This window comes from Heloderma suspectum, chromosome 6 (assembly GCF_057233095.1).
Source record: "Heloderma suspectum isolate Gila_16-S chromosome 6, 16-S_ref, whole genome shotgun sequence".
NCBI classification, from domain to species: domain Eukaryota; kingdom Metazoa; phylum Chordata; class Lepidosauria; order Squamata; family Helodermatidae; genus Heloderma; species Heloderma suspectum.
Genome location: NC_139463.1, coordinates 63,117,463 through 63,137,654, shown reverse-complemented (window position 1 = coordinate 63,137,654; position 20,192 = coordinate 63,117,463). Strand labels below are relative to the sequence as shown.

The 20,192-nt window shown below is 47.3% G+C and overlaps 1 protein-coding gene across 4 annotated transcripts in view; it reads left to right on the top strand.

Annotated features, from left to right (window-relative positions):
* Positions 1–20,192, top strand: part of MED24 (mediator complex subunit 24) — an 80,391-nt gene that overhangs the window by 32,632 nt on the left and 27,567 nt on the right. For all 4 annotated transcript variants that reach the window (XM_084804559.1, XM_084804556.1, XM_084804555.1 and 1 more), the window contains 7 exons: positions 1,090–1,137; positions 2,053–2,135; positions 7,879–7,965; positions 12,203–12,314; positions 14,854–14,996; positions 17,897–17,934; positions 19,004–19,086. In XM_084804559.1, coding sequence (XP_084660685.1) covers positions 1,090–1,137; positions 2,053–2,135; positions 7,879–7,965; positions 12,203–12,314; positions 14,854–14,996; positions 17,897–17,934; positions 19,004–19,086 — 594 coding nt within the window. The remainder of the gene's footprint in view (positions 1–1,089; positions 1,138–2,052; positions 2,136–7,878; positions 7,966–12,202; positions 12,315–14,853; positions 14,997–17,896; positions 17,935–19,003; positions 19,087–20,192) is intronic.

Genomic DNA, 20,192 nt, shown 5'->3' with positions numbered 1-20,192 from the left:
CCGATCATCTATGCAGAGAGGAATAAATTATGAAGTATGGAGGAGACCAACAGAAACACACATGCATCCCTGAAAATGCTGGAATGTTCTAGAGCAGGGATGGGGAATGTGTGGCCCTATTGGACTGCAACTCCCATCATCGCTCACAATTGTCTGTGCTGGGTAGGGATGATGGGAGTTGCAGCCCACTAGGATCTGGAGGGTCGCACATTCCCCGCTCTGCTCTAGAACAAAGCAAAAGATATAACAAACAGTTAACCTCTGGAACTTACTGCCACATGATAGCATCAAGGCTAGATCAGACGTGTCTAATTTTTTGTTATTTTCGTCATAAATTGGTGTGCAAAGTGCTTCACAACTCATTATCTTCAAAAGCAAGATTGCCTGAGAGAAACACTTAATGCCACCCACTTAGTTTCATAACTGAGTACCGATTTGAGACCTGGCTCTCCCACCTTCAAATCTGATATGCTGTGTTCTCCACCATATTTAGCACCCCTTCATATTTGTCAGTGGAAGAAATGAAGTCAATTTACAATTGCATGTTATATGATAGGGGACTGGAAGCAACAGCCAAACTGTGAGCCTTTTCTGAGCTATGGTTGGGCTTGTTTCTTGTCATGGAATGTTCACAAATATTCTGACGTCTCAAGGTGAAGTTGTAGTAACAGCACTACTAATTGAAAAACTATCCAGCATTTGTGAGGAAAATGAAAACAAATTTGCATGGGGAAAACCTCACGTGGGGCCTGAGGACAGAAAGGCATATGTGCACTTAGGAGGAATGGGACAGGAAGGCTCTGTGGAAAGAAGGCTGAGTGCAAGGTTAAGGGGCAGTGGGCATTTGTAGATGAAGGAGGCACTGCAGTCAGTGGGCTGAGAAACAAAACCTGATGAAGGATAGGTAGAGGATGTAGGGAATTGGGCGAAGGAGAGGCTTAGGAAAGGAGGCTGTGGACAACTCTCACACAGGATCTAGGGAGAGGAGGAACTGTGCAATTGGCAGGAAGGGAGTGAAAAGGCAAGGGAACTTGGGCAGGCTGCAGTTTTTTGGGTTCATGATTACATTCTTATTTCACTGTCTTTCAGATTCCACAAGTATTGGTGAAACTGAAAAAGTATCCCCAAGGAGAAAAGGTGAAAGTTAAGCCGGTTCATGTATTGTTTTAAACCACTAATTTTAAAAATATGTAATATGGGAAGAAAAACTGCAGCAAGTCATCATGATGCCAAATTTGCAATTAAGAGTGCTGAAATTAAAGGTGATTACAGGATTGGGCAAATTCATAGAGAATAGGTCCATCATCGGCTACTATCCATTATGGCTAAGAATGAAACCTCCACACACAGAGGCAAGATATCTCTGATTATCAGGTTCTTAGGACAAGGAAAAATGGACACTAGCTCCATCATGCTCCATTTATGAGCTTCATGCGACATTGGCTGCTGCACACTGTTAGAGACAGAATGCTGGGCTAAAGGGATCTTTTTCTTTGATTCAAAAAAGCAGTTCTCCTGCCATTCAGTGAGTTTATGGCTGATGTGCGGTTTGAGCGCTGGTTCCCCCAGTTCATCTTAAAGGTCATTTATGGTGATCTTTGAGAGAACTAGCTGGGAACAGATCACGCTCAAAGCTGAACTTTTGGGGATTTTCAGTTTATGACCTGCTGTTCTGATTTCAACTCCCAGTATAATATAGCCTAGACCACAATATGCCACTTGCAAAGAGCAGGAAACAAAGTAATACTTCACCTGTATGCCTGCAGAACTTCAATTTACGCATTTCAGTGGGTGAAGCTGCACGCTGTAGAAAGGGACAAAAGAGTTTACCAGTTTGTCGGACTTGAGGGAAATTGCATTCTAGCACCATTAAGGACAAACATTTTAAAGTACAGAATATGCAAAATAAGTAGTTATTGTGAGCATAGCACCATCTTGGAATGTGCTCTCTTGGCCTCTTTTTATAGAGAACTAGAGGTGGGATTCCCAGTGTGGAATTCATGGGCTGTTAAGATCCAAGAGAGAAAATCTTGTACTCCTTTGCAATTGTAGGATTTCACAGAAGACGTGAATTGCGCCTTTGAGTTCCTTCTGAAGCTGACACCTCTGCTGGACAAGGCTGATCAACGCTGCAAGTAGGTTCCCTTTCCTTGTGGACCCTCAAATGGAGGGAGTAGAACCAAGGACCAGCCTTTTTTCTACTTGGACTGAGAGCTTTTACAATCTGTTTCACCCCTATGTTCATCAGTCTCTGCCCCCTGGCCTGCCAGTTGGTGTCCCCCCCGACCCCGCTCCTACAAGGCTCCACTCCTGTCTGTCTGCCTGCCTGCCTGCCTGCCTGCCTGCCTGCCTGCCTGCCTGCCTGCCTGCCTTCCTTCCTTCCTTCCTTCCTTCCTTCCTTCCTTCCTTCCTTCCTTCCTTCCTTCCTTTTATTTACATCCTGCCTTTCTGCCCCAAAATGGCACAATTATCAGACACCATCCCTTAGCTTCCAGGCTGTGTTCCCTGAGTGTCAGGATCTGAGCCTTAGAATGCTTGGCAACCCTAGTCTGAGTGGCAGAATGAAAGTTGGGGTTGAGGGTTACATTCCATGGGCTTTGGTTCTGAGAGCAAGCAAGTGCCAGTTGGTGAGTGGGAACCGGGGCAGCAGAGTGGGAGAACAAGCAAGGTTCAAATGGAAACACCAGCTAAGCATGTTAGAGTGAGATAACTGAAGAAGTAGGCAAGGTGGTTGATGTACAGGGGGAACCTGAGGGACCAGCTCGGGCAGCGGTGGGGCAGTATGGTTGTTACTCAACCCAGAAAGCTGATACGAAGGTTTGTGACCAGCTGGAAGTCTGGATCAGTGCCCAGTCAGACTCCGAGATGCATCAAGAACTGGTTTGATTAGCAAAAAGAGGCCTGTTGGAGGAGGAGACCACTTCCTTTACTGTCCTGATCTGCATCCTGTGGTCTTAGCACTGCAACTCACCCAATGCTATGCCCATTGCCGCTTCTGCTTAGCTTTTCCCGCTCTGTAGTCCCTTCACATGGCACAATGGTGCACTGAAAGAAAAGCATCCTATCGAGAGTGAGAGGCGCTTTTTGGCAGTGGTATTGGCCACAAACAAAACTGTATATATGGGTAGCACTGCATTTGGATGATTGCACAGGGAGAAGAAGCCATCGTGGCTTCAACCCCCACCCCTGCACATGCCGTGTGCATGCGTCATTTATGTCATTGCCTGCGCTGCAGTGCAGGTTGGCTTGTCCTCTGAACCCGGCGCGTTGCAGGGGTAGCTTCACACCCACCCTACCACTCACAACATGCAGCAGAGGTTGTAGCATGAGTACAAAGCCACCCTGCTGGGTTCAGATGAGACGTCAACCCACACCGCAACACGGGTAATTATGCAAATGGTGGTGGTGTGGGTGGAGGGAGAAGCCACGATGGCATCTTCTGACTATGCAATCATCTGAACACCCCCATGGTGTCGCAAATTGGGGGACATATGAGCCACCTCTGTCCTTCAGTGCATTTATAAAGAGAGAGAGATTACAGTCTGTATCTCACATTAAAAATTTTTATCTCGAGGTAAATGTAGTGTCTGTCTCACCATTTAAAAAACCACTGTAAAGTGCCTAATGGGGAATTTATTGCTGCAGGTTTCTGTTTTATGGTCCTCATAACAACCCTGCAAAGCAGGTTTATTTTATATATTTATAAACTGCTTCTTTGTTCTTTCAAGGTAGGTCATTTCAAGACAAAACCATACAAATGGACTATTCAGACTGAACTCCTTCCTGTCTCTTCTAGAATGCCTGACTGAACAGAAGAGTTTTCACAGCTCTTGCAAATACCTGCAGGAACAGGCTCAGTAACTGGAGCCTTCCGAAGCGCTAGAAGCGCCACAGGGAAAGCCCTGATACCTCTCCTGCTAAGCAGGGATTTCTTTGTGGCCGAACAGTAGTCTGAATTGTGATGTCTTGGGCCCAAATCCTTCACACTTCACTCCAGATTGGCCTGCATAGATGGTGGAAAAGCAGAGATTTGCACCTTTTGTTTTGTAATGGGGGTTTTTCAAGGCAAGTGGTTGATGTGTTTCTTCTCTGCTAGGTGGGATATCACAGATTGTTGAAACTGGGGAATGGCCAGGAAAAACAGGACAGCCTTGTGAACAGTGTCCGTCAGGCACAGGTTTGGTGCTTGACGTCACAACTAGAACTGTTTGTTCTGCATTGTAGATTAAGACCTAAACTCCCCAATGTGTGAAGCGATCGGTCTTGCTCTTACATAAAATAGCATTTTGAATCAATTGGGTCCAATTTTCTTGTGACCAGCTCTGAACGCTTTGTTCTGTCAAGAAGACGTAAGCACAGGCCTGGCTGGTTCTTTCTTATGCATAATCACTTAGGGAAGGCTGGGTGTGCTCTGTGCTAAATACATGGTAAGGTGCCTGCCAAAGAGCGCTGGGGTGGAAGGACTGCTTTTGGGTTATATGTACTCCACGCTGCTGTGATCTTCCAGCGCAAGCCAGCATTTATCAGATGCAGGGTTCCGCATCCTAAGGAAACAGGTGTCAGGCCCCCTAAGGCTGCAAAAGTAACCTTGAAAATATGTGGGCAGGAGCCCCAAAGAGTCTGAGCAGGATTTCCAGTGGTTAGGGTCCCCCTCCCCTACGACTTGCAGAAGCAGCATAGATTATGCAAAACGAGCCAGCACGCATGTGCAAATATGCTTCGTTTACATAATAGAGTCAAGCCGCAGAATTCGGCTGTCTTTGGACATAGCTGCTGTTTTAGTGGGTAGAGCCTTGTGCTTGGAGGATTGAGGGGACCGGGGTTCATTTCCCTGCTCCTCAGCCAGGAAGCTGACTGGATGGCCTTGGGCAAGTCACTGCCTGGGTTTGCTTGTCACGATGAGCCACAGTGGCTTGTGAGCTGTGTTAGTCTTGGCGTGGCTTACTGTGACGTCCAAATAGGGCGATTCAGTGTGAGCTTTTTTCACCAACGAGCCACTCCGAGAACCCGTGGCTTGTCATGATGTCTGGACGTGGCACCATAGCTTGTGCCAGGAGGCTACAGACCTGCTTGGCAAGAGCGGCAAAAATGCCCGTGCCACTCTTCACGATCTCGCCAATGCCGCCTCCAGCCCCCCTTGCCAGTGGCTGCCTCCCCACTGATGCCCGAATGGCCCTTTGGAAGGACTGTCGCTTGTCCGCCACCTTTTTCCCCCCTTATTTTTTCAGTGCCTCAGAATTGCACAACTGCTCACGGGTTCTGGGTGGCTTGATACCCATGGCAACAAGCCACCCTGGCCGACACATGACATGACAAGCTGTGCTGCTGAGGGTGTCTAAGCAAATTCCTCAGCATGTCTTCAGCACGCGCAGCGTAGTCCACAAGCCACTGTGGCTTGTGAATTGCCTGCTAATCGTGTGAACTGGGCCATTGCATCTCAACCTAACCTTCGCATGGGTTTTTTTTTTGTGGCTAATGTATAACCTCATGTGAGCCACCCTCAGAGGAATAGCAGGTATACAAATGCAATACAGACACTTTAGGTTATACTTGGCCTTGGACTTATCTCCACCTACCTACTGCTGAAAGCCCTTCTTCAAAGTCCTTTATGGGTTTACCCTTGATCAGCAGGGGAGTGAGAAGGTGCATTGTTCCCGAGCCAGTGCAGGCTTTCTGCATTTACCATGTTGCATGCAAGCTCGTGCTATAACCGGGCACCCTTGGTTGTTCTTAGAGCATCACGGTAGAACATAGAGAAGGAGATGGTCTCGGGAGTCCACAGATTTTGGCGGGGCTCGATCAGTCATCAAGCATAAGAAATTTGCTCTTAAAAATGTTTACTAGCCTGCCTGCTCACACATACCTGTGCCAGTCATTTGTGGCTTCACAGGGAGGAAAAAAGGATGAATTTTATCCAACATCCTTCATACAAGTATTTCCAAGGTGACTAACAATAGCAATAAATAAAATGAAATGAAAGCAGTAAAATATTAGAACAAATAAAACAGCAGACATATATTTGCTGCATGAAACCAGTATCATCAAAATTTGAAAGGCCTGAGAAAATACAGAGGGTTCCTCCTGTCATTGAACAGTCAGGAGCAGGTGCAGATCTCTCTCCTCGGCTCCAAAGTGTTCAGAAGGCAGGCACCACCATCGAGAAGGTCCCCCTGCTGCCTCCCATCTCTTCTTAGGCAGTAGGGCACCCAGCGGAGGCCTTCAGATAAAATTTTTAGTTTATGGACAGATTCATGTTGGCGCAGCTGATACTTCAGCTAGCCATGTCCCAACCTGTGTCAGGTTGTAAAGGGAAGCACCAGCACTATGAATTGTTATTGGAAATTGACCAGGAGCCATTGAAACTCTTTAAGCACTGGTGAGATACGTTCCCAGCATCCTTTCCCAGGTAGAAATCTAGCCAGCTGTACTTTGAACTATGTGCAGTTTCTGAACATCTGAAAAGGCAGCCTCACTTATATAGTAGCATAATCTCAAGGTTGCCAGCGCATGGATAACCGTGGTCAGGCTGTTTCCGTCCGGGATAGGTTGCAGCTGGTGAAAGGTGCTCTATTCCACGGCAACCTACTTAGGCCTCCAGGGGCAAATCTAGGTCTATACCCACTCTCAAACTACAAACCTGACCTCGTTGAACCCCCTTTATCTCCCCGCCGCCGGAGATGGGCTGGAGGATGTCATCTGTCCCTGGCTTTGCTGCATGCAGGCAAAGCCTCCCTGGCCACCCATTGGGGAGGAAGTGGGGTGTGCTAAGGAAAATCCCCGCTGTTATCTGTGATCATGACCAGAGATAACAGTGGAGGTTCTTCCTGCTGGCCTCCATGGGGGGCTTTGGGGAGGAAGGCCAAACCTCCACAGGCTAGATGAAAAACCTCTTCAAGTTGGATTAGGCCCATGGGCCACAGTTTTCCCATCCCTGCTTTTGGGAGAATGCAACCCTGTTCAGAATTGACTGAACCAATTCTGAACAGGGTTGCACTCTCCCTAAAGCAGGGATGGGAAAACTGTGGTCAATGGGCCCAAAAGGAAATTTGGAGCATGCAGATGTCAGTCCATGGAACAACAAGGATCTATCCTGAATTTCTGAACCTTTAACAATTATTGCTTAGACACTGGTCCAGTTCACATGATCATGGAGGAGAATTGAACCAAATCCCCCCTTGCAGGCCGGGGGCAGGGGGAGTTGCATAATTACCCCTGGTAGTGCAGCTTGTTATGTTGTGCAAACCTGGCCTGGGTGGTTTGTTGCCAGGGGTAACAAGCCACCCAGAACTCTACAACAGCCCATGGGTTCTGGGTGACTTGTTACTCATGGCAACAGGCCACCCTGACCTAGTCCGCATGACATGATGAGCTTTGCTACCGAAGGTAATTATGCGGGGGTGGGAGGGAATAAGCCACCGTGGCATATATCCCCCTCCGTGATCATGTGAACCCCATCGCTAAGTTTGTATTTCCCCTATAGTCGCGAAGACTAGATGCTTACTCATTTATTTAAAATGTGTGTGTCTCCTTTCCAAGGTGCAAGGTGTCTTCCCCCCAAAATAAGAGCAGTCAGTTTAAAATGACAATATCATCAACAGCAGTCAATAAAACAGTGCAGTCTATAGCAGCAGCAACACAGGTACTCAAATGTCCATTTAAGGAAAGACATTTAAAAAGAGGATTCTTTTGCATCTCTAGATTTCTAGCGATGCACTTTTTCCTTCAGCTTTGAGTATGGAGTGCCATCATCTCCACCTTAACTCACTATGTGCCATCTAGTGTTCTTTCACTTACTGTCTGGAAGATAATGCTCTCTCTCACATTATTTACCATGGTCCTTTTGATATTTGTACACATGTTTTTTTGTTGTTGTTCCAGCTGCGACTGCACAAGCCTCCTCCTTCAGGAATGTAGCAAACAGGGCCTGCTCTCTGAAGCCAACATGAACAACCTCGTGGCCAAACGGTACATAGGAAGAGCAGGGGCTGGGTGCAGGGGGAACATCTATGGTGGTTGCTGTGGCTTGTTCGTTTCAGACCTTGCTCAAAGCCTTTGTTGGGTTCCAGCCTCTGGTTTGAGGGGAAGGGGAGAAGAAGTATTTTGTTGCCTTACGGTAGCCTGAGATTCCTCACTTAGCTCCCCCAGCAGCCATGTGTGAGCTGAAATATAACAGTGCAGATTACAGTGACTGACTTTATTTATTTTATTTTATTATTTATTTATTAGGTTTATTAGCTGCCCATCTGGCCAGCTATCTGGCAACTCTAGACAGCGTACAATACAAATAACAACACAAATACAACAAATTTACATGATCACCTGAACAAAGCAACATTGCTCTAAAAATAAAAACCCAAGTTTAATAATTCCATGGACTTTGATGACAACTCCCAGCGTTCCTGAACTGGTCATGCTGGCTGGAACTGCTGGGAGTTGTAGTCCAAAACTTCTGGAGGGCACCAAGTGTGCGGGAAGGCTGCTCTAAACATGAGTGTAACACATAGCAATCTTCTCAGAATTATGTCCATTGAGTGAAAATATTGTTTCCGGGGCCTTTTATCACAGGAATTTTATTATTTATTTATTCAATTTCTTAATCGCCCATCTGGCTGGTCAGCCGGCCACTCTGGGTGATGAACAATAATACAAACAGTTTAAAAACAATAAAATTACACATTAAAACATCGTTTTTAAAAATTTCCCTAACCCACCCCAAATGCCCGCCTGAACAGCCAGGTTTTCAAAGCCTGGTGGAAGCTCATCAGAGAGGGGGCGTGGCGGAGGTCACTAGGGAGGGAATTCCAGAGAGGGTGCCACCACAGAGAAGGCCCTCTCCCTCATCCTCACCAGCCTAGCTGTCCTGGCTGATGGGGCAAACAGAAGGCCTTCCGAGGCCCACCTCGTTGAGCGGCATCCCTCCTTAAGACAGACAGGGCCAGAACCATATAGGGGTTTAAAGGTCAATGCCAACACCTTGAATTGGGCCTGGAAAACAACTGGTAACCAGTGCAACTCCTTCAGCACTGGAGGGATGTGGTCTCGCTGACGGCTGCCTTTAATCAGGCAGGCCACTGTGTTCTGTACCAGCTGCAGCTCCTGAACCATCTTCAAGGGTAACTCCACACAGAGTGCATTATAGTAGTCTAGGTGAGAGGAGACCAGGGCATGAACTACTGATGGGAGCAGATGGTGAGGGAGGTAGGGGCGCAGCTGCCGTATCAGATGGAGTTGGTACAGTGCCGTCTGGCTCACAGCTGACACCTGAGCTTCCATGGACAGCTGGGAGTCTAAAATGACCCCTAGACTGTGGGCCTGGTCCTTCTGCACCCCATTGAACACCAGGTCAGCATCCCCCAACCTCCCCTTGTCTCCCACCAAAAGTACTTTTGTTTTGTCAGGGTGCAGTTTCAGCTTAGTCCTTTCTATCCAGCCACTCACTGACTCCAGACACTTGGACAGGATTTCTACAGCCAAACATGGAGAGAATTTAAATGAGAGGTAGAGTCGCATGTCATCTGCATATTGGTGACACTGCACCCCAAACCTCCTGATGGCAGCCCCCAGTGGCTTCATATAGATGTTAAATAACATCGGGGAGAGAATAGAACCCTGCAGCACCCCGCAAGTGAGCAGCCAAGGGTCCTCCCCCAGAGCTACCCTCTAGTACCTGTCAGAGAGGAAGGAACGGAACCACCGTAATATGGTGTCCCCTATGGCCAACCCCTCCAGATGGTCCAGGAGGATACCGTGGTCGACGGTATCAAAAGCTGCTGAGAGGTCGAGGAGAACAAGGAAAGAGCATTCACCCCTATCCAGAGCCCTCCCCATATCATCCATCAAGGCGACCAAGGCCGTTTCTGTCCCGTGCCCAGGCCTGAAGCCTGATTGAAACGGATCCAGATAATCAGCTTCTTCGAAGTGTGCCTGCAACTGCATTGCCACCACCTGCTCGGTCACCTTGCCCCCAAACAGCAGATTCGAGACCGGGCAAGAGCTGTTCAAGTCTTGGGGACCCAAGGAGGGCTTCTTTAACAGCAGCCTTATCGCCACCTCCTTGAGGGCTGATGGCATCCCTCCCTCCTCGAAGGAAGCATTCACCACCGCCTTGATCCCCTCCCTGAGCTTCTCTCTGCAGCTCATAATGAGCCAAGATGGGCAGGAGCGAGCAAGCAGGTGGTCGGTCTTAAAGATGAAAGCACCTTGTCCCCTTCTTCCAAAGGAAGAAACTGGAACCAATCCCACACAACCACTCTGCCACTGGCTGCCCCTCGCTCACTAACTGTATCCACAGCGCACAGAATAGCACTCCTGATTTGGTTGAGTTTATCTGCAAAGTGCTTTGTGAACTCATCACAGGAGGCCTTAGAGTGCTCCATTGGTTCCTGAACAACTGGACCAACCAGGTTCCGGACTACTTGGAACAGCATCCTGGGACAGCACTCTGCGGACGCGATAGGAGGCAGCAAAAAAATTATTTTCTTTCGAAAAATTCTTGTCGCCACATGGTAGGCTGAAGCTACAGCTCTGACCCGTGTCCGATCGTCTTTGGAGCAAGATTTACACCACTGGTGCTCTAGCCGTCTCGCCTTCCGCTTCAGAGCTCGCAACCGTGGGATGGACCATGGTGCGGTCTGAGCTCTGTTTGGGGGAGAGGGTGTGCGGACTTTCCCTTATTCCGTGGATGCTGTTTCTCCACTTCTCAGTTACTGGCTTGTTCTCTTGCTGTTGAGTGAGGACCTATCCTGCCATGCTTTGCTGCAGTGTTTTGTCATTACTTTTGGGGTCCTTATTCAGGGTAGTGGAAAGTTAATATGTTCTCATATCTTTTATTGTGAACCGCTGAGGGATTTTATTATATTCAGCGGTATACAAGAGTCACAAATAAATAGATAGATTTAGGGCGCAATCCTATGGCCACCAGACAGTGTCTAGACGGCCATAGGATTTTTCGGTTCCCAGAAACCTCACTTCCCGCCCCCGCCGCCTCGTAGGCAGTGCGGTTTGTCCCCAGCTCCACGCTCGTGGAGCAAGGAGGGGAGGAGAACACGGAGGCGTCGTTACAATGCTTCCTACGTACTGTCTAGCCTCCCCCACTCCGACATCCCCAACTAGACAGCCAAAATTGGCTTGCAGGGCTGCCGGAGTGTGGAGGAGAAGACCCCCTTCCTGTTCCACCTGCCCTGCACCGGATAGTCGGCCGCCTCCAAGGCGGCCGACTAACTCCATAGGATTGTGTCCTAAAATGTATTCATACTAAGAATGTTTCAAAGAGGTGAATAAAACTTCTCCCCCTCTCTTTGGAGGAGTTCTCCCAGTTTTTAAGAAAAAAGATTGCATTATTTTAAGCCTGTGAAATCACGTGTCACATTTCTTTTAAGCCTACTGCGCTTAATTTCACACCTTAAAATCAAGATTAAGAAAATATTTTCCGCTGCCACCCAGCCCCCTCATCACACAGCACACACGGAACATCAGAGATATGATGACACTGTCACTTCCCTTTAGTTTCTGCCTGCTGTGTTCCAGCAAGAAACAACCAGTGAGTGGGTAGGGGGTTCATTTAGATGTTAAAAGGTGTGACTATGCAGAATATACCAACATTTCAGAACACTTACAAATATTTAAATATTTTAAAATTCTGAGTACTTGGAATAGATATCTGAATGCTTAAAATGTTAAAGTAGCAGGGGAGACAAAACTATTCGTTAAAAGACAGCTCTAGCTGGGAGACTCTAGGTCAGGGGAGTATCTTGCCCACGCAATGTCATTGTCACTTGCCACAGATTACTGGAATAGATGACCAGCTTATCAAACTGTAAATACGGGGAAACCTTTCACCATATGGCAAGCTCTCCACATGTCATCACACATTAGAATGTGTGCGTGGGGGGGGGGACTACACCACATTTTCATTAATATGGATGTCCAAGCAAAACTGGTAGAAAACTTTACTGCTTGAAAAGTTGGTCATCTGCACTGGGCCTGTGGGGACTAGAAATCTTGTTTTGTTCTAAGGTAAAACCTGAGAGTCTCAGAGAACCAAAAATTGTTTGGTATATATATGCAGATTAACCTGGCCTTGGTATTAAGAACCAACCCCTCAGACAATTCAAACGTTATAACAAGAGCATTCTACTTTCATTAAGGAGTTCTCCACCCTCTTACTGCAACATTGGGTGTTTTTTCTTCCCACCTCACGCAGGACTGCTGATCGAGAACATGCGCCACGCTTAAAGTCTGCTGAGAATGCTAACATTCAGCCTAACCCAGGCCTCATCCTGCGAGCAGAGCCCACTGTCACCAATATCCTAAAAGTAGGTCTTGTCCTGGTCATGGCATCCTGGGCACAGAAAATAGTTCCCTTCAGTACAGAATGTTAACATTTTAGTGCTACTGACGCTGCAGTCCTACGCACACTTACATGGGAGTAAGCTCCATTGAACTCAGTGATGCTTCTGTGTAGACATGCTTAGTTTTCTGCTGTAAAAGAATTATCTTTAGCTCTACCCTTCCTACAGGGAGATCAGGGTCAGTTTTTTTCTCACAGCATGGCTGGCTGGGGGATGCTGGGAGTTGTCGGACTTTTTTCTGTCTAAATGTGCATAGGATTGTGCCCTAATTTCACTGGAGAAAAAGTGACTTGTCTCTGGCTCACAAGTGAGCTTCTTGGCTGAGTGGTGATTTGAAACTAGGCTTCCCATATCAAAACGTAAGATTTCAACGACTGCAGGACACTGGCTCTTCTAGAAAGTGCCAACATCCATTTGGCTTTGTGATGTGATGATGGGGTGGTGATGGTTGTTAAGATATTTTGCTGTATTTCCAATAACTACATGAGAAAAGAAGAAAAATATATGTCATAAATCGAGTAATTTTGAACCAAAATTCACAGAAAACGAACTGTTTAATACAAGTTCTTATATCTGAACTTATATTAAAGGTCATTTAAACTTAACGTCAAGAGGCTGTGCTTGCTCCAAACTATAGTTTGTGTAGTTTTCCAGTCTACAGGCACATCACGGCTTAGAGCTGCTTGCCTGCTTTTTTGTTTTCTGCCCTTCCAGCAGGCAGCTTCATAAGTCCGCTCTTGTTTTTATGGCGCAACCCCTCGGGAGGCGGAGCAGTGGCCGCAGCTACAGTTTGCCCATTACGATACCATGGCAAAGGGTAGCTGACACAAATCATAGTTTGCAATCCCAGTTGAAACCACTATTTCTGGCTCTGGTTTGTTAGCTAATTGCAAAGGATGGCTTGTCAATTCAGACATCGTGCCAAACATAGCTAGGGCGCAATCCCATTGGGAACTTGGAGGCAACTGCCTATCCGATGCAGGGCAGGAGAAGCGCGGAGGGGATCGTCCCCTCTGCGCTTCAGCTGCCCTCCATTCGTGGCTAGATAGCCAATTTCGGCTGTCTATCTGTGGGAAGTCAGAGCGGGGCGTGGGGGCGGATGCTGGATAACGCATAGGAAGCATCGGAATGGCTCTTCTGCCCTCCCCACCCCGGCACGCCCCCAGGAATGCCCCATTTTGGTCACTCCGCACTCCTCCTACGAGTGCAGGGCACGTGGCCAATCTGCGCTGCCTACAAGGTAGTGCGGGACAGGGTGGAGGTCGGTTCTCAGAGAACTGATCTCGAAACGCGGGCTCCGAGGTCGGTTCCCAGGAACCGTCCTATCCGATGGCCGTCTAGCCGCTGATTAGAGGCCATAGGATTGCGCCCTTAAGCATCCTGAACCATGGTGTGATGTCCGAATGGAGCCAGAGTCGAATTTCTGTCCTGATGCTTTTTCTGTTATTGACAAAACCTCTATATTCCATTTAGCAATCAAAAGTTTTCCTCCTGTTAATTCAGAGGATCAATTCACCTAGGCATGTATATCACTTAGTGTCTCTTTTTATTCAGTTTGTACCTGAATGTATGAACCATCTGCAAGGGAGTATGGATCAGTTATTCCTAGGATAGGATAGAGATAGAAAGACTCACAAGGTCATCAGATGCAACCTTCTGCCCTTAGGCGGGATCTTTCCATACATTAGCTTTCCATTGATTAACCTACATAAACTCTAGACACAAGTGCTGTGCTGGCCAAATGCCCCTAAATAGGGCCACCAGACCCTAAGAATAAGGATGCTGGAGAAATCTGAGACGGACTAAAATGCGTTCAGATTTCTCAGAATCTGACCTGCGGAATCCGCTGCAGAGCGACCCCCTCAGGCCACGCAGAGTCCATGGACTTTCAGATGATTTTTTCGCTTTCCCAGTATTTATGCATATTTATTTGTAGGAAAATATGCAAGTTTCTGCTGAGGAAAAGTGGAATGGAAATGGGGGACAATATGCTAAATATTATGTACTAAGGTAAAATATGTAAATTACGAAACCTCTGACGTAATTATTTGTGTATTTTTTCTGCATGCCGAAAAAAACAATCCGCATCCGTTTGTGAGCGGTTGATGGAACAAAAGGCCCCTAACAACCTATGAAACACAGACAGAGCGGATTTTACACAGTCCGTACATCCCTACCTAAGAATGAACCCAGGAAAGGCAGAAGCAGATGCTAAATGGCGAATCGTTACAGGGTGTAGGCAAAAGTGCAGCAGAATTGGTCCCCTAAGTTTCTGATACCAGAATGTAATTTCTCTGCAAATGAAAAGGCATGTGCTCGATGTTGGAAACCAGATCTGGTGCTTCCTGAATGGTGATGGATACACATGGCTGTGTTGCTCAGGGAGGCAGGAGCTGACCTCTCCTCTCTTTATACAAATCTCGATGGTTTGTACTCTGCTGGCTACTAATCAGGCACCTTCCCCAGCTACATTTCCCCTGATTTCATTTCTCTGCTATCTCAGACAATGGATTCAGACCACTCGAAATCCCCAGAAGGGCTGCTTGGTGTTTTGGGACATATGCTTTCCGGGAAGAGCTTGGATCTGTTGTTGGCAGCTGCAGCAGCTACAGGAAAGCTGAAATCCTTTGCTCGGAAATTTATCAAGTGAGTCTGTGTGGATGTGTGATTGACCCCCCCCCCCCCCGCCCCTTTCAGGCTTAGGAGCTGGAGTTCTCACTGGCACCAGAGAGTGCAGAACCTTAAAAAACCAAAACACTCAATCACAGTTCGGTGCTCTTGCACACCAGAACATGAGCACACAACTGGCCAGAATTCTTTTTTTAAAATTAAAAGAGGAGTGAACTGCATGTTGCAAGGCTATCCTCTCCTTCCTCCAATCCAGAATTTCAGGGAATGGAGAGCACACCCCCCCCAATGTAGGGCTCAGGATGTTTAATGGTCGTAACCGGTACCTTGCCTTCCAGGCACAGATCAGGCACAGGGAGCTTGTGCAGACAGCTGGAGGTGCTGGAGTAAGGCACTCCTGGTTGTTAGTGATGATTTAAATAGCAGTATCATGGTCTGATGAATGTGGTGTTCTTGCATTCATCCCTCCCTTCCCCCTCTCCCCCATCAGCACCATGAGAACATCAGAAGAGCTGTGCTGGATCAGACCAAGGGTCCATCTAGTCCAGCATTCTGCTCCCCCAGTGGCCAGTTGGATGCTTCTGGGAAGCCCACAAGCGGGGTGTGAGCGCAGTAGCACCTTCCATGTTCCCCAGCCGCTGGTGTTGAGAGGCATACCGCCCCTGATACTGGAGGTATCACCAAGAAGCAAGTTGTTGGAATTCTCATTTCACAGATGGGGAACTGAGGTTGTAAGAGTGGCTCGATTTAGATGATCAGGTGGTGGCTTAAGCTAGGATATGCACGAGCGCCATGCATGCACACACAGCTCCTTTGCTCCCACTTTGCTCCTCCTTTCATGTGAGCAAGCAAGCAAACAAGCATGCTGGGAAGCTGCAGCTAACCATGGTTTCCCATTCTATCCAAACTGGGAAGCCATGGTTAATGGCTTCCAAACAAGCCAGGATATGAAGCCATGGTTTCAAGTTGACTTCTGGACAATGGCTTGTTTGGAAGCCATTAGCTACAGTTCCCATCTTGGATGTCATGGGAGGCTATGGCTGACTGTGGCTTCCTGGCTTGTTCATTTGCTAGCATGAAGGGAGGAGCGAAGTGGGAGCAAAGGAAGCTTGCACATATCCTGGCTTTAAGCCAGGATTTGATGGTTCGAATGCAGCTGGTGGGTATGGCCCAAGCCTCAGAAATATTGTAGGGTGGACCTAACTGCAGCAAGAGCTGTATGGCTGCTGTTGAAAGCAGCAGCTCCTCGTCTTCATCTCCTCCCCAGCCCCTCGAGAAAACAAAGCACACGGTGAGTTTCTTTGCTCCTGGAAGTGGCAGTCAGTGAAGTGAAGTGCGGGTAGGGAAACTCACAACATTTTGCTTGACTTAGATGTTATCAGGGCTTGGGTCGGGGAGGCAGGCTGCAGGGGTCATTATCCAACAGGGCACAACCCCTAACATAAATTACATTGCATTAGGGCAAATAACTGTAGCGCAATACCAATAGCGTTATTTGTGCTAGGACGCCATAATTTACGTTAGCAGTTGCACCCTGTTGGATACTGCCCAGAGCTGCTCCTTTTGGTCATAGCAGCCAGCTCCCCTCACGTTTAGTTCTATCCTTAGATCTAAGCCTTAAACCCCACCATATAGTGCTAATGGAACAAAGACACTAAATACATGTTAGCCGTAGGCTTATGTGCTTCTTCCATTTCTGCCCAAGAAGAGAGAGCAACTCCCTTGTCTCCATTCATCTTCTCCTCCCCTCCTTCAATTCTAGCAGAGGCTGCAGCATCTTTTCTAACCCATTTTGTCTTTGCTTCACTGAAGGGGCTATTAGACAGCCACTCACAGGACTATTAAACCTTCTACAAGTGGCTATCTATAAGCATACTCGGGACTCGTTCTTGAGTAAATCAAGCCTCTGTTCCCACCCCCTATTAGAACCAAGCGTTTCTCCCGTAGGGAAAAAGCATATTTGTTTTTGACATTGCAGGTAGGAGAGAGAACTGGGGGGCAGGGAGCGTGTGCTGGAGTATTTTTGAAGCCATGTGATGGTATATTTCTGTCACAAGACTCTAGTCTAAATAAGTCCACTCCATTCTTCCATACAGGTTACAAGCATGCAAGATGCAGGGCTGTAGCATAGCCACAGTGGTGTGTGTTCCATACCAGGTGCCATGCAAGTGTGCCGTATGCTGCTTAGTACACAATTTGGCATCCTGTGTGAAGCTGGAAGTTTTTGGGCCATGCCTTGTGATCTGGATGGTGATCTGCCATGCAGAGTGGCACTGCACTGACATCTTAGAGCTGAGGCCATGATCTGGATGGGAGATTTCTCAGCTCGCACAGAGCTCACATCACTCTGCGACACCAGAACATAATAAATGTGATTGTGTGTGGTTGGGCTGCATTATGGAAATTAGGCTTGCTAGCTGAAGATCTGGGAATATTGTAGCACTGCATGTTGGATGCCTTGCTTGTAACCCTAATAGGTCTCTTTTTACAGGAGCCACTGAAAGAAGGGGGGTGAATCACACCTGGGTGGAAACTGTTATGTAGGAAGGCCTGAATTAAAAACAGGGGTAGCGAGGTGGGGAAGGCAGATCAAGAGAAGAGGAATGGAGGCAAGGATTAGCTAGGAAGGTTTTGTCTGGATCAGATTGGTACAAACAACAGAAGATGACCTCAGGTGCTACCTGAGCTGTGTATTTTATCTGGGCAAGTCACCCCCTTTGGCCTTGGTTTTCCCTCATCTGTAAAATGGGAATAATGGTGATGTAACTGCTGTTTTCAGATTGCCCTACACTTCACACGTTAAAATGATCAAAATTAAATAACGTCAAAAGATGTGGGAGCAGTTAGGAGATTTGGTTTGCTCTCATAAAGGCAGTCTAAACCATCTTTCTTTTATTTTCATTATCCCTTCATTTTAGGCTCAATGAATTTACCAAGCATATCAGCGGTGAAGGCTGTAAGTCCCTCTCTCGCTGTTTTTTCTCCTTCTCCTCCTTCTTTCGCTGCAGACTCCAGGCTTTCATGAGTTAACTAGCGAGGTGGGGGGCGCGGGGAAGAGAGCCATGGTGCCTGGCAGCCTCGGCAGCACCAGCAGAGCATTCCTGATGCAACAAGGGGGGTATTCAAGTTATTACTGGGGTCTCTTTGTCTTTTTGGCCACCACGTGCATCCTCCATTCCCCCCACCCCTGAGAATAGTTACTTTATGCTGTTGGGTGGGGATCTCGACCCTGGGGAGAAAACGTTAACTTGCAGCTGTGAGCCTGCAATCCCGCTTCTCTTTTCTCCCCCCCCCCCCAGCTTTCTTTCCCAAAGCAGTTCTTAGCCTTGGAGTACCCATATAACCCAAGTCCTTTGGATGGAGTGATGCTTGAATCCCACTCACCCCAAGATAAGGATTCTGAATATGTGTGGCATATGATTAAACACGCAAAGGCCCTCTGACCTTCCACTGGACAAATGGGAAAAGGAGCTCCCAGCTGTTGAGAGTTTCTTGTTCTTGCTTATTTCTCCAGATGTTTGGAGTACTTTAAAACTGTTAACCTTGATCATCCCCAGGATCTCCTGAGCAGGATCTCCCCTGGTTCATAGAGTAGGGCTTTTAATGCTGTGCATTGCTCCATCACTTGGCACTTACCATAATTGCTGGATGGACAATAAATGATATGAATCAGTGCTTTGGGTTAATTTGCATAACCAAGAGTGTGGGGGCTGGGGAAGGGGAGAAAGAAAGAGGCACTCTTGGGAAGCAAGTGGCTGCCGGAAAACATTTGCCCTGTTGGTGCCCTGAGTTCCAGAATTCACCTTTTCTTGTTGGAGAACTGGGGTTACCAGTGCAAAATGTTGACTTTAAAAACAGCAAAACAAACAAAAACAGCAGCACAGAGCCACTGATTATGACCCTCCCTTGTGGTGGTGTTGCAAAGCACTTCCTGTACTTCAGCCATTTTTAATGGTCGTAAGTAAAAAACGACGCATCTTTTGCTGTGTGAACTAATTGTACTGGGTTCTTCCCCCCATGCCCAGCCAAAGCGGCTTCGGTCAGAGCGCTTCTCTTCGACATCTCCTTTCTCATGCTGTGCCATGTCGCCCAGACCTATGGCTCTGAGGTAAGTCCTTCCTGCCTCTGTGTTACAGGACAGAGGGAAGAGAGAGTGGTGAGAGAAAAGTACTCTGCTTATGCTCAGACATGTAAATAAAAGGAGTACATCTCTGAGCATGTGCAGAATACCTTTCCCTCAGCACTTTCTTTTCCCTCCATCCATGAAAAATGTATGTATTTTTAATTTGCTAGCAGGAAAAGTCTTGTTGTAAGACACCCTGAAAACCTGGTTAGAGGGTGGCATGTAAATGCCTAAAATGAATGAATGAATAAATCACATAGTGTGATGCCAAGGCATACTGTGGCCTGACATTGAAAGCAGGTTCCAGGCATTGGAATCTCGTTTGTGTTGTCCTTAACCTCTCCACAAATAAATCTTGATGAGATAAGGGAGTAGTGGTAGCCCACCCTCTCCCATTCAGTGGGATGTCACCCACTTGAGTTGGCTATCAGTAGCCATCAGTAAGCAAAAAGAGGGAAGGAGTCACAGCTTTAGTGGAAACGGATATGTAGGAAGACCCAGATAAAGTCGAAAAAGAAAAGGGCAGAGTTGCCTCAGTTCAGTAATTTATCTATCCCAGTGCTGCCTACATCTTTGGGTTAGGACTTACTTAACCATAATTGCTAGATGGACAGTAAATGATGTGAATTGTTGTAGGCTTTGGATTAATTTGCATAAATAAGGGGGGGAGGGGAGAAAGAAAGAGACATGCACTGTTGGGAGCAAGCAGCTGCCCAAAGATGTTTTCCCTTTTGGTGCCCTGAGTTCCAGAATTCAGCTATTTTTGCTGCAGAACTGGGGTTACCGGTGCAAAATTTTAAAAATAAAATGAAGCGGCATGGAGCAGTTGGTTCTGGCCCTCCCTCGTGGTGTTCGCACCGCTGGAAATCCATGCAAATGGAGGTGACAGGTGGTAATAATATAATAAACGTTTCTATAAAACTTTCAAGTGTTTATGTGCATTATATAGTTAAAGTAAGTCAGAATTATTGCAGATGAGGAGACTGAGGCTTCCTGAGTCACAGCCCAGTTGCTTAGGGCACAATCCTATGTGTGTTTAGACAGAAAAAGGTCCGACAACTCCCAGCATTCCCCAGCCAGCCATGCTGGGA